The sequence below is a fragment of the Sinocyclocheilus anshuiensis genome, unplaced genomic scaffold (genome assembly GCF_001515605.1).
Source record: "Sinocyclocheilus anshuiensis isolate Anshui unplaced genomic scaffold, SAMN03320099.WGS_v1.1 scaffold685, whole genome shotgun sequence".
NCBI classification, from domain to species: Eukaryota; Metazoa; Chordata; class Actinopteri; order Cypriniformes; family Cyprinidae; genus Sinocyclocheilus; species Sinocyclocheilus anshuiensis.
This window is the reverse complement of record NW_015539864.1, coordinates 466,227-480,858: the sequence shown is the minus strand read 5'-3', so window position 1 is coordinate 480,858 and position 14,632 is coordinate 466,227. Positions and strand designations below refer to the sequence as shown.

The following is a 14,632-nucleotide window of genomic DNA, read 5'->3' as shown; positions in this document are numbered from 1 at the left end:
ACCCTAACCTTAATCTAAGCCTACTAATACTCTAATGAGAGTTAGTTGACATGTCGCTGCAAAGTTGCTTATAGTCAATAGACTAGGGGGACCATCAAAATAAAATGTAACCTAACATATAAACATTGCATTTTTTTTTTTTTTCAGTTGAAATTATTAACTAGCTCACATCCAAATTAATATTAGCCTCACAGGGAACATTCAAATAACACTCAACACCTAACCACTCACAAGATGTAGTAAGATACTGTGCAGATCTTAAATAAACAATGTCAAGATATGATATAGTCCATTATTCTGTAAATGAAGTAGATTTAATATAGATTTAATAGTGTTCATTGTGTGTTATAAATAATCATACTCTTAAACTTATAACCACAAATACGTATCATTATAATGCCTTAAGAATACCCTTATAATGTATTATAAATACGGGCTTCATAGAAAGTGTTACCAAACAAAGTATAGTGTTTTAAATGTACAAAAAATTTAAAATAAAAAAATATATATAAAAAAACTTTGCCAGATTTACAATATTCATAATTGTGGAGATGCGTCATCAGTCTGTGAAAAAGGTCCATTGTACACCTTACGTTACTCAGCTCTGTTCAGAGAAATCAGTCAATCAAAGTGCAAAGTGTGCAAGAGAGAGCGAGAGCGAGAGAGAGAGAGAGAGAGAGAGAGAGAGATACTTGAAGATACTTTTTTACCATGCCAATAAAGCTACTTGAATCTGAATCTGAAAATCTGAGAGAGAGAGAGGGGGGGTCACATCACAGTGGAGAGTCAGCTGTCTTAACCGTGAATATACAGTATTTGAAAAATAATGTGTTTTTTGAACATTAAAGCATGTCAACATATTCTGTTACACCAAATACACAAAATAATGATCTTTAAAAAAGCATCATATGACCCCTTTAACCTGAATAGAGTCTGTCTGCTTTCCCTTAAAGGAGTGGTAAAAAAAAAAAGGAACAGAGGCTCTGGATTGCGTCATGTTGGTATGGCAACTAAAACTGTATGATGTAATGGCAGGCAACACTTAACCCTGACTAGTTACAGCTAATCTGCTCCTTTATCCGTTGTGTGTGTTTCTGTGATTGAGAGTGTTGAAAAGCTGATTTGGGTGAAGTGAGGACTTGAGTGCAGTGAGGACACCATGCACCTTGTAGTGCAGTCTATCTACCCTGTTGGTGCTCCTTGTCTGAGTTACAGGCAATGTTTACTTATTTTGCACACGTGATATTAAACAAAGAGAGACATTCACAGTACTGAGTCATACCACAAATGTAATGTCTATCTTTGAGTCTCTAAGTCAGCCATTTTAATTGTATAGAAATATATTCCCTCTAAAGCCTACTTTGAAAGTACGGAACAGTGGATCTCAAAATATGAGAATACAGTCTGTGGTTCACTGGTGCTGCATGAATGTTTCCAAGTGGCCCACTAGTTGGTTGTCTTATAATAAGATAATAGACCTGAAAAATAGATCGACTGATTGATTAACTTATAACAATGAATTAACTGATTGATAACATTAACTTGTGATAAAATGTTTCTGTTGTCTAACATTAATTACATAGCTGAAGTTATACAAGTATTCAGTCCGACTTCTTAGTGAACAGTTAGCTTAGTCAGTTTAGGCTTGTTAGTTAAAATTTTCAGCCTGGCGAATGAAATAAGGACAAAACAAGATATAATGTAAAATCTATAACTAAAACTAAGAAATTGTTAGGAGATATTTTAATATTATTATTGTATTTTATTATTTTATTTTATTATCATATGAGTTCTTATGAAGGAGGGCCCTTTGGTAAGTCACGCTGGCAGGTTTTGTCTTATTACATTGAAGGGCTTACATACGCCATGATGAAAGATGAGGTAATGACTGGTGTGTTGTGATTGGTGGTGACATAAACCAGCAACCAATGCTCTTCTTTTGATTGACCTTCTAGAGTTATTTGTGTGATCACACCTACTCAAGGTTAATCGTACTTTTGGCACGTCAGAGCAGTTCTGGATAATGCTGACATCAACATGAACCCACTAATCTGCTAACCCCCCCCAATCTGCACTCTATTTTCACATCTAAGTGTTTGCCTGTTGAGCTTTTCCTTTGAAAAGTTAATTGATATTGATGATTGAAGATTTATTATTATTATTGTATCACAAATGTTAGCCAAATAGAACAAGTTGTGTCAGCACTTAAAATTAAGTTAGCACTATGAAAAGGATTATGAAATTTACATGCGGTTGTATTTTCTTCAGGTGTACCCACTCCGAGTCCAGAGATCCTGCGGCACACGCTGAACATGTTGGTACGGGAGAGAAAGATCTACCCCACACCAGAAGGTTACTTCATTGTTACTCCACAGACCTACTTCATCACCCCCTCCCTAATCCGCACCAACAGCAAGTGGTACCACCTGGATGAGCGGCATCCAGAGCGACAGCAGCAGCAGCAACAACAACAGCAGCAACAGCTTCAACAACAGCAGCAGCAGCAACAGCCGCCACCTCAACAGCAATGCACATCACCACAATCTGGAACCATAACTCCCTCCACCTCTGGCTGCGTACGAGAAAGGCCTAACCCTAAGAACCACTGCGACTCCTATAATGCCTACCGTGATGAGGTGCCCAGCATTCATACCTCAACAATTCAAAGAAAATCCCCAAAAGAACCCAAAGGAGAGCCCCCTTCATACCTACAACCCCCACCGCCTCCACCTGCCATTCAGCATCCACCTGACCCCACCGACAAGAGCAAGAGCATAACCGCCACCTTCTCTTACAAGACAGATACACTAACCAAGAAGAAGGAGGGCAGTGGTGGGGGCAGCAGTGAGAGGCAGTCTAAGAAGTTTGGGCTAAAGCTGTTCCGCTTGAGTTTGAAAAAGGACAAGACCAAACAGCTGGCCACCTTTTCAGCACAGTTCCCTCCAGAGGAGTGGCCCTTGAGGGACGAGGATACACCGTCTGCTGCAGCGATCCCTCGTGAGGTGGAGATGGAGATCATCCGCCGCATCAACCCAGACCTGACAGTGGAGAATGTGGCCCGTCACACAGCTGTCATGAAGCGACTGGAAGAGGAACGAGCTCAGCGCTGCAAGGCCAGCTCCTCAGCACAGCACAGTGCTCGCAGTCGCCGGAGCCGAGGCCACCGGCGTGTGCCACATGGGAAGTCACGTTCGCACAGCAAGACACGGGCTTCTCGGGGAGACCCCTCTGAGGGCTCCAATCTGGACCTGCCAGCAGTCAGCCTGGAGAGGGACTACCGTTTTTTCAGTCACTCTCTGGTACGCTCACCAAGAGAGGGAATGTACACAGTGGAACGCAGAAGTGGTGGTGCCTACCTTGTCCACAGCAACCCCAACATTGCTGAGTCACACTTTCCTGTCACCCCAGAGTGGGATGTTTCGGGGGAGCTTGCAAAGAGGCGGACAGAGATGCCTTTCCCTGAGCCTTCACGTGGGACGTCACATTCTAGAGTGCACCGGAGCCACAGCCACACTCAGGACCGCAAGTCACGCAATGAGCGGCCCGATAAGGCTAAAGAGCGATCGCGTTCTATGGACAACTCCAAGGGCCCACTGGGAGGTGGGAGCTCCACACTTGGCACAGCTGAGGATTATGACCGCAGTCCTGATGACAGAAGTCGCTACTATACCGATGATGGGACGCTGAGGGCCTCCTCTCAAAAGGCCCCACACTACTCGTGTATCATGTTTTCTGCTGCCAAGTTCAGCTCTGAAATGTCTGTACCTGATATGGGCAAAATGAGTCTGGATGAATCGAGGCTCTGCAGCCCTCTAGAACGGAACAAAAGCAGGGACAGTCTCCCAGCCTACAGTGACCTGAAGGCCTTGTCGCCAAAGCCTTTGGCTGATGACTACTTACAGTGCAATACATCGAATGAAACAATCCTTACTGCCCCACTGACTTTGGGCAAATCTGACCATGACACTTTAACCCCATCTGATGGAATCCGCAAGGGCTCTCCAGCTGACCGGCAGACGCCGCACCTCACCCCTCCTCACCCCTTGGAGTACAAAGAGGACTCCTCCACCAAGGGGCACAATGGTTCTGGCAAACCCACACTGAGCCAGACACCTGAGCCTATGCCCAATGGACGTTTGATACAGCACCAACACAACACTGACCCAGGGGGCGGGGGAGGTGGTGGTAGCACTGGTGGCGGGGTGGACAAGAGGAAAGAGATTTTTAGTAAGGACACTTTGTTCAAACCGCCACACAATGTTTTGACTGTGAGCTATGTGGACAGTGGCTACTCAAAGTCAGGCACTTTGTGTAAGACTCCGCACATGAAATCATCCGAGGTCCTTGACACTCTGGAGACCCAGCAACCACCTAACTCCACCCCTTTGTCTGCATCTGCCCCGGCACCTACAGGCACAGAACAGGATGCTCCCTCCACATCTGAAGCTGCTTTTGACTATTACAACGTGTCAGATGATGACGATGAGGAGGAGGCAGAGGAGGCCTCCCGTAAAGAGGCCGCCCCAACAGAAGCAAAAGGGCGGGCAGGGGCTGGAGACGGTGGTGGAGGCGGCGGGACCATGCAGTGGTTGCTTGAACGGGAGAAAGAGCGGGATTTACAGCGGAAGTTTGAGAACAACTTGACTCTGCTTAGCCCTAAGGAGAGCGAGAATAATAACAGCCAGAAGTCGGCTCACTCGGCACGGCTGGACAGCATGGACAGCAGTAGTGTGACTGTAGACAGTGGGTTTAACTCCCCTCGGTAAGTACTCAGAATGTGTTACATATTGAAAACCCATATTTGAGTGTATATTGCCAATTGCTGACTGTGAACAAGTGTTCAGTGCATCAATTAATTGCCATTTTTCTTTTTTAAATTCTTATTACCAAAGACATAAGATTAGGTTCGATAGTGAGGAAATAAAATATAACATTATGCTTACCAGAAAACATAAATTGCGAATATGGTAGAATCCACTTTATTTCTCTGACATCCCACAAAATGAAATGTTGTTTTCCACAGGTCATTTTTTATATGTTTGTTTTATTAACATTTTTGATGTTTGATTTGAAGCACATAGTTGCATAGGGCCCATATAATTACAATCTTATACTGTGATGTATGGCATGTTTTTTCCCCTTCTTCTTTGCCAAGGCCACAAACCAGCACAGACAGCCTTTAAGTGGGTTTCCCAGGGCTGTGTATGTGTTAGCAGAAGCCCTTTATGAGTGAGAGGGTGAGGACTTTTCAGCCACTAAAAATAGACCCCTTGTGTCTGTATGACTCATTCAGAGGGATATGGCAGGGGTAGAATAACTGAGAAGAGCCTACATGTTCTGCACATGTGCTGCCTCTACTCCTTACAATATACTCTAAGAAAACTAAACACAGGAAAAAGTACCATGTTAATATGCCGGAATTTTCTTTATTGATTTTTCCCAGGTGTTTTAACCTTATTTTGAATTACACATAACATTATATTGTATTTTAAGGTTGAAGGAAATGTCTGATACTTACACTAGTAATTTTCTGCTAGGACTTAGTCAGTTTTTCTACATGTTTTTTTTTCTTACAGTGTAGTGCATGTTTGCTTACTTATTTTGACCTAATAATGACCTCATTCTATGACTGATATGTCAGTTAGTGAAAACCAACATTTTAACTGAAAATCCCATAGAAAGCCTCTCTAAATGGACCTTTGTAATTTAACACTGTACGTAAGTACCAATAATATATTTTATCAATACAACTCATACTGCTGTGCTGATGAAAATGTTCTTTTCTTTTGTTGTATTGAACTGAAATCCTTACATTTGTAATGTTTTGATAACTTGTGTAATGCAATGCATTTTACCGTCCTTTCTACGATCAGTTATCGTGTATCGTGTACGATGATAATAGTAATAGGCTATGAATATACATTAGTTGTGGCCCAGTCACATTGTGATGGAGCTACAAAACTTACAAGACAAACTGCCACAAGTCTCTAATTTTAAGACCCCCAGCAGTCCCTTCAAGCACACCCCCCCACACAGACAATCGTTCACTATTTTCTGGATGACTCATCACATTAGCGATGATGTCATTTCACAGCTCCTGGAAAAACACCAGCATAGCTCTTGTGCATAGACACAATTTAGTTTGTGATTGATGTAAGGTAGTAATGCAATTACACAGAGTGGGATATGCAAAAGACAAAAAAAAAACCCTGCATGCTTATCTGTGCAGTACTGATGTTAAATACATTATATCTGAGTTTAATATGTGCTTTTAAAGCAATAGTTTTCCACAAAAATGTCATAATTTACTTAACCTTGTGTCATTCCAAACCTGTATGGCTAACTTTCTTCCATGGCACACAAAATGAGGAATTTGATTACTATTTTTCATGTAATTACAGTGAAAGCTTCAGAAAACACAAGACACAAAATCACAATACAAGCATCACTAAATACTTGTGAACACATTTGCCACTTCTCTCATGAATGCACTCTGGAGAGCTACAGTATGTGAAGATTTTCAGTGAATAAAGATTTCAATTACAGTCTGTTTCTTACAACACAATCATATGGACCTCTTTTATAATACATTTATGGTGCTTTTGTGTCCATTTTGAATTGTGTAAGCTTCAGTATCTGCTCATTGTAATTTCATGGACAAAGGCAGGGAAAACTTCTTCAGAATTTTTCCTTTTGTTTTCTGTGGAATACAGCCATACCATACGAGCATGAGTAAATGATGATTTCAGATTTTGTCAAGCTATTCCTTTAATCCACTTCTCCCTGCAGTATAACCTCTTTCTTGTGGTTGGCTGTCAGTGCTTCTGGTTTAGTTGCTTGAACATCTGATTGTTGTCATACTGTCACAAAGGAGTACACTGTTTTTGTACAGCTAAACAATCCTGCAAACCAGAGTGAAACCATAGGTAAGGGTGAGGTTGTGTATTTTTTTGTCATTCTGGGGACTTGTGTGATGGTTTGTATTGTTTCTCCTGCCTCAAAGTAATGATCCAGTTAGTTTGTCTTAAACTCTACTCTTTGTTCTTTCTCTATCGCTTCTTCTCTGGTCATTTTCTCACCTCCACCACTTTCTCAGCACACGGGAAAGCCTGGCGTCCAACACCTCAAGCATTGTGGAGAGTAACCGGCGACAGAATTCGGCCCTAAGTCCAGGCCACATGGGTACCACCAGCATCGGCCCCCCATTCAGCTTCCGTGCAATCCCAGAGCCCCCCACAACACAACCTGAGAAACTGCAGAAATCCCCCAACTGCCTTGCCTCCATCACCAGCGTCTGACACGGGCCTATCTGGGTTGACGTAGGGTCAGGGTGATCTGCAATGTTGGGGTGCCTAAGTGCAGGAGGTTGGGTGATTCGCTCCATCAAGCACCTCGACTACATGGGGACTGTTAAACCCACAGGCATGGCTTCCAGAGACTGTTCCCACAGCATAAATGGTCACTGCAAAAAACAAAATTAAAAGGGAAAAACATGGAAAAGGAAATTTCACATAATAGGATTATTTACCCTAACAAGCAATTAATCAGGAAATTCTCCAGTCGGAATCAACCATTATTTTCAAGATAGGCTTGAAGTAACTGGTAATTTAATAATGTTTTGTTTTCGAGAGTATTTTTGTCAGCCACAGATTAGAGATCATCCAGCCAGTGGATTAAGTTTGCACGCATTAAGAAATAGATGCTGATGTGCAGGTCAAAGGTATTATTGGTATGCAGTACAAAAAAAATGTAAGGCATAAAAGCCCTAATCTGAGCAACATTTAATTCATGGTTCATAAAGTTGTATAATATTCCTAAAAATAAATACATTTGTCATGACACTGTTAGCTACATTGGTGACAATAAGAATCATACTCACATGCTTAATAAAACAATACATAGACTGAATTAGTGGGAAAAAAATGATCTCATTCTGAAATTAAGGCTTTTTTTTTTATTTAATTTTATTTTTTTTACCCAAATGTATTGTGCATACAATTACTTTGTATGCAACTTTACACTAAGTAATGGATTTACCTGTTTCATTAAAGTTCATATTTAATCTCAGGTCATGAATAGTTAACTCTCCTAAGAAGAGGTAAAAACATCAGTAAGTCTGTAATCATGTTTCTGTGGATCGTTTCACCAATCTTTGTTTCTTAAGGGAATAAAACGCTCTCTGTAGACAAAAATATAAACGATTTCAATTGAATTTTCGTCTCCATTTAACTCGGATGTAGATTATTTTTATTGTTATTCCCTTTTGAAATAAAAACAGGTGTGTGTTTTATCCCGGTGTGAATCTGATACATAGTCTCATGAACCAGGACACTTGTGGATGTCATTGTTGGTTTGGAAACATGCTTGTCTTCTGTGTAGCTTGATGGCTTTATTTATTGTCATGAAAGAAGGAAGATGTTGGAAATCGTAATGGCGGGAACACGGGTGTTGCATCCAAAACACTCCAAGGAAAGGTCATACAGTTCTCTTCCTTTGGGCCAGTGGGATTCAGAGACTAGGCCCTTTTGCTGCTCCGATAAAAATCTTGCTTTTTAAAGATTTTCTTACTTGAGTTGAATCCAGACCACTATGGCATTTTATTTTCAAACTTTTTGTTTTTGTTGTGTTGTTTTCCTTGGGAATTGAGCTGTTTTTGATCATTACTCAAATCATGTCCCTGACCTCAGTGGAAAATATGGTCAACAGATGATGTGGTTAAAAATTTTGCCCCAGCCAACACATGATATGTACTGTATATTCACAATCTTCTCAATCTTTTCATGATTTCAATAAATGCTTGTTTTAGGTTGGAACAACTTATTCAGTGAAAGTATGTACAAATAATTTGCTCCGCTGTTATTTATCATTCCTTTCAAATTTCACAGTTGAATAGATTACATCAGGTTTTGACCTGCCATGTGGAATATACAGTAAGTCTCAGATCCATGAGCGAAGGCTCATTTCAAAGATTGAATTAAGCATTAAAATACTTGCTTTGAACATTTGGACTATGGCTTTAACTGTTTGGAGTGCCATCTCAAGAAAGCACCAGAATTAACGTGTCCTTTCTGGCAGTGACTCGGTGAGATTTTGGAAAGACAGCAGAGCTCATGTTGCATCCATTGGTGCTATTATGTGGTGATCATCCCTTTTTATCTTTTATTTGTTTCTTTGCTCATACCCTCCACAGTTTTGTTGCTTTATGATGAGTGTTCAGGTGGATATCCTGTAGTGGGACTTACTGTGTTTGAATCAAAGACACTAACCACTTTCAGCTCACTCCCTCTCGCTTGACTATTATCCACACACACCTGCAATCAGCCATGCAAACTACCCTAAACCCCACATACATGCACATAACTAGCTACCTCCACCAACCGTGTAACAACAAGGTAGGGACGTGTACAGATTTGGATTCTTTGCCTGTGGAACACAGCGATATCAGCCTCTTCTCTGTGAATGTTGACGAGGAGCGGCGGACATTGTAATTAAGAGGACTAATTCTAAAGTAATCAGTATTAAGTGCTGTAGTTTCAACTCAATTATTCTCAGTTTTTGACAGAAGTGTCTTTTACTTATTTGCAGGTTGTGTATAAATCTGTCTAGCACCACATCAACAAAACATTTCCAATTTTATGTTTTCCCTCCAATGTGTTTATGAAGCCATTTTCAGTTCTCTGCTGTCCCCTTCACATGAATATTTGTTTATCTGCTTCATTATTTCAAGCCCAGTGAGTAACCGTAACTCTAGTTTGTCTACATGGAAATCAAGGGACTACATTCTATATTATAAATAAGCACCTCAATGGGTATTTTAAAATGGAACAGGTCAGGAGTTCACCAATCCTAAACATTTAGCCTAAATCAGAACTAGTTCACCTGCCTTCTACTTTTTGGCAGTACTGTTTACAATAGTATTGTTTTCAGTTTCCCACCTAATATTTGAGTGGTCAGTGGTTAGGGTCCAAACAGCCTCTTAGACCCTGTAGTTGGAGGTGGGATGAAGATTGTGGATAGGTAAGAGCCTCATATATTAAATGGTAATTTTACATCATTGTTAGGCATCATAGATGCACACCAGAGAGCAACATTAGGCAGAGCAAGCACCTCATAACGTCTGCCCTATAAATAGATGCTTTCTCAAATCATTGCAACAGAACTTTACTTAAAACAACGATTTAAGTCCTGAAGCATATTTCAGTTCAGTGATGAATACACTTCGGCAGAACTTCAGTCACTTTTGAATGTGGTTTTTTTTTTTTTTTTTTGGACAATGCAAACACATGGCCTCCTTTACTTAACAGGCTCTGCCAGAGGATGCTTTTTGGATATCTGTCACATTTTGTGAAATTTAGTTTTAATTTTAACCCCCTCCTTTGTCTGGTGAACCTTTTTTTTTCTCATTAGTTTTTGATAGATAAAACGGAGTAATGCAGCCAAGACTGCCTTGTAAAAAAACATGTTTGCACTGAAATGCCTGGCCTTTGGTTGCTGTTAAATTCATCCAAGACGGATGCTTTGTTTATATTGTAAAATATTTCATATGAAATAAAAATGACCATGAAATGTCTTCCCTTAACATGGAATTTAGAACCACGTCAGACAACATTGTTTCTAAATGGTGACAGTGTACAGTATCATACTGTAAATTAAATCAATCTGCCATGCTTAGTATAACTTCAAAACAAAACTGAAAGATATGAGGGATCTTTTTGTAATGTCTATAATATTTGAAAAGAAGTCCCTATTTGTGTAGTAATGGTGTTTCATCGTTGTGGTAGTGTATGTGATAAACCCAGTTGGGAGATTGTGTTACTTTTTCAGACAATAAAATAACATGTTTGGTTATATGTTTTAAATGTCTTGTGTCTTGAAACCTTTCAGTGTAATGTCTTTAAGTTGAGTTATACATTAGCTGTAAGTATTTTGGATGGCACTTCTACATTATGATGCTGGTTGATTATTATTACCTAAACAGCACATGACATTTCAGTAATCATTTATACAGTTTTGAGAGAAATCTGTTGGCATGCCATAATGAAAACTGAAGTGATTTAAAAACAATTGTGAGAAGGGCATGAAAGACATTTTTTTTTCCAATTTATTGAATGTAATCACTTGTTCATGATGCATTCCATTTCCAGTGGAAGATTATATTGTCTTACAGGTTCAAATCATTCTTTAAATCATAATAAATCAGATTATTTGAATATGATTAATGTAAAAAAGCCTGAAATTGCAAGGCTTCATGGATCAACTTAATGGATCCCTGTAAAACGTAATAAATAATCTACACTCACCAGCCACTTTATTAGGTACACCTGTTCAATTGTTCATTAACGCAAATCTAATCAGCCAATCACATGGCAGCAACTAAATGCATTTATGCATGTAGACATGGTCAAGAAGATGTGCTGAAGTTCAAATCGAGTATCAGAATGGGGAAGAAAGGTGATTTAAGTGACTTTGAATGTGGCATAGTTGTTGGTGCCAGATGGGCTGGTTTCAGCAGTTTTGATTTCAGAAACTGCTGATCTACTGGGATTGTCATGTACAACCACTGGCTTTAAAGAGAATGGTCCGAAAAAAGATAAAATCCAGTGAGTGGCAGTTTTGAGGGCAAAAATGCCTTGATGTCAGAGAAGAATGTCCAGACTGGTTTTTGAGTCCACAGAAAGGCAACAGTAGCTCAACCACTCAATACAACTGAGGTACACAGAAGAGCATCTCTGAATGCACGTCAAACCTTGAAGCAGATGGGCTACAGCAGCAGAAGACCACACCTGGTGCCACTCCTGTCAGCTAAGAACAGGAAACTGAGGATACAGTTCACAAAACTGGACAACAGAAGATTGGGAAAAGGTTGCCTGGTCTGATGAGTCTCGAATTTTGTGTGCGACATTTGGATGGTAGGGCCAGAATTGGGCATAATCAACATGAAAGCATGGACCCATCCTACCTTGTATCAATGGTTCAGGCTGCTGGTGGTGGTGTAATGGTGTGGGGGAGTATTTTCTTGGCATACTCTGGGCCCCTTGTACCACTTGAGCATCATTTAAATGCCATAGTCTACTGAAGGATAACGCCCAATGTCACAAAGCCTAAATCATCTCAAACAATGATAGGTGACAATGAGTTGACTACTCACCACAGTCACCAGATTTCCATCCAGTAGCGCACCTTTGGGATGTGGTGGAATGGGAGATTCGTATCACTGCGAATTCAACCGACTGCTCGAGGCCAGCATGAAACACGCTCCGGACAGTTGATGGGCCACTGCTGCACGTTGTCACGAAAGCTTATTTGCATGTGTTTTTAAGCCTTGCCAATTTAAACAATCAAGAGATTTGCGAAAGAACTCAACTGAGGTCAAGCGCGCTGTGTTCGGTTCACACACAGTGAGCCGCGTTTCAGACTAGCAAACACCGTATTGAGTTCTCTTTCACGTCTTCTTTCGCTTGAACGATCAAATTTACCTCACCAATTTAAACATTCAGGCACAAAAAGAAATGAAAGAGCTTCATTCAGCACCCGCGTGCAGAAATAGCCACGTCTCACAGCCCGTCGATTGCGAATTGAGTTTTGCGTCTTGCGCTTATGTCGAAATGCCCGTATTGGCGAGTATTCTCGAAAAGTTGTTGGTTATGTCTGAAGTGAACATAAAAAGAAATTGGATGTGTATTACTATATTGGATCCATGCATTGTCTCTTAAAGTCACCGCACCTAATTTACCAGCTGTTGTCGGTGTTCTTAAAGGGTTACTCCACCCCAAAATGAAAATGTTGTCATTAATCACTTACCCCCATGTCTTTCCAAACCCGTAAAAGCTTCGTTCATCTTCGAAACACAATTTAAGTTATTTTGGATGAAAACCGGGAGGCTTGTGACTGTCCCATTGACTGCCAAGTAAATAACACTGTCAAGGTCCAGAAAAGTATGAAAGACATCGTCAAAATAGTCCATCTGCCATCAGTGGTTCAATCTGAATTTTATGAAGTGACGAGAATACTTTTTGTACGCAAAGAAAACAAAAATAATGACTATTCAACAATTTGTCTCCTCCGCGTCACCGTAGCACCATTTTGGAGAGTATCTACTGAAGGTAAACTGCGTATACTGTTCTACTTGTCTGTGTCAGCCGCACCACATGGATACGTTTTCTACGTTTATTTACGATTTGATTTGAACGAAAACGGCATATCCGTGTGGTACGGCTAACACTCCAAACCCGTAAAAGCTTCGTTCATCTTCGAAACACAATTTAAGTTATTTTGGATGAAAACCGGGAGGCTTGTGACTGTCCCATTGACTGCCAAGTAAATAACACCATCTTTTTGTACGCAAGAAAACAAAAATAACAACTTTATTCAACAATTCGTCTCCTCTGTGTCTTTCCGCGTCACCGTAGGGCCATTTTGGACAGTATCCACTGAACGCAAACAGCGTATACTGTTCTACTTGTCTGTGTCAGCCGCACCACACGGATGCGTTTTCTACATTTATTTATGCTTTGATTTGAACGAAAACAACGTGTCCGTGTTGTGCGGCTAACACAGAACAGCATACGCAGTTTGCGTTCAGTGGATACTCTCCAAAATGAATTGTTGACAAATTGTTGAAGTCGTTATTTTTGGAGGTTAAGGTGGTAAGTGATTAATGACAATTCTCATTTTGAGTGGAGTAACCCTTTAATGTTAATCCTAGGAGAGAAAAAAAGAGAGAAAATCACTCCCTGCTCTTGACTGAATTACTTTTGTAGTTTCAACAAGAATTAATCTATATTTAATTTATACAGTGAAGACTATGCAATGCTATTTTACATTTGATTTGGTTTCTGCACCTGAGCAACTACAAAATTGATTAAGCTTAAATCATTGCTTAATTTGTATCTTTTGTTCTGTTTATTTATTTGTCTTATTTACACAATTTCAAACAGGGCCTACAACCTGCACCGGGTCCCTGCAAACCGCAGCTACGGCCCTGGTGATGCTACCATGTCAGTACGGACCAAAATATCTGAGGAATGTTTCCAGAACATTGCTGAATCTATGCCACAAAGAATAAGGCAGTTCTGAAAGCAAAGGAGGGTCCAACCCGGCACTAGCAAGGTGTCCCTAATAAATAAGTTTCCGGTGAGTGCTGTTTTACTGGACAGCAGTAAAGGAAAGGAAATTCAAGTGTTCAAGTTTCTGTAGGTTGTATCTTGCCACCATCTAGTGGCTAAACAGCGTAAAACAACTAAGCGAAAAGACATTAAATTACAAATCAACATGCTTAGCTGATGTCTAAAATTAGTAAAATGTGCTGAAGTGAATCAGATTTGTCAAATATCAACGAGCAGAATCATATTATTCAAAATGGTCAGACGAAGTGACACTTTTGAGACATTTAAAGTCACATTATGGTGGAAAATGTAGAAAAGCGTTAATGATTACCATATTTTCAGTATTTCTAAGTTTAGCTCTGTTAAATTGATAAATCTAACTGCAAACAGCATGCAGTCAAACTGTTGTCATGTTATACTTGCTTCCTTTTTCAACCCAGATGAAAATAAAACATTTGTATGAACCTCAATGACCTCACTGAGGTTCAGATGGTACGGGACATAAATATTCTAGGCAATAATTAATA

At 40.2% G+C, this 14,632-nt stretch overlaps 2 protein-coding genes across 3 annotated transcripts in view; both read left to right on the top strand.

Moving 5' to 3' along the window:
* The window catches only part of LOC107684970 (storkhead-box protein 2-like), a 71,971-nt gene extending 64,019 nt beyond the window's left edge, over positions 1-7,952 (top strand). Inside the window, exons 3-4 of the mRNA XM_016481362.1 lie at positions 2,269-4,762; positions 7,097-7,952. Coding sequence (XP_016336848.1) covers positions 2,269-4,762; positions 7,097-7,298 — 2,696 coding nt within the window. The 3' untranslated portion in view covers positions 7,299-7,952. The remainder of the gene's footprint in view (positions 1-2,268; positions 4,763-7,096) is intronic.
* A 3,462-nt stretch (positions 7,953-11,414) lies between these two features.
* The window catches only part of LOC107684976 (transmembrane protein 134-like), a 12,119-nt gene continuing 8,901 nt past the window's right edge, over positions 11,415-14,632 (top strand). For both annotated transcript variants that reach the window (XM_016481374.1, XM_016481371.1), the window contains exons 1-2: positions 11,415-11,451; positions 13,938-13,997. The gene's annotated coding sequence lies outside the window, so the exon portion shown is untranslated. The remainder of the gene's footprint in view (positions 11,452-13,937; positions 13,998-14,632) is intronic.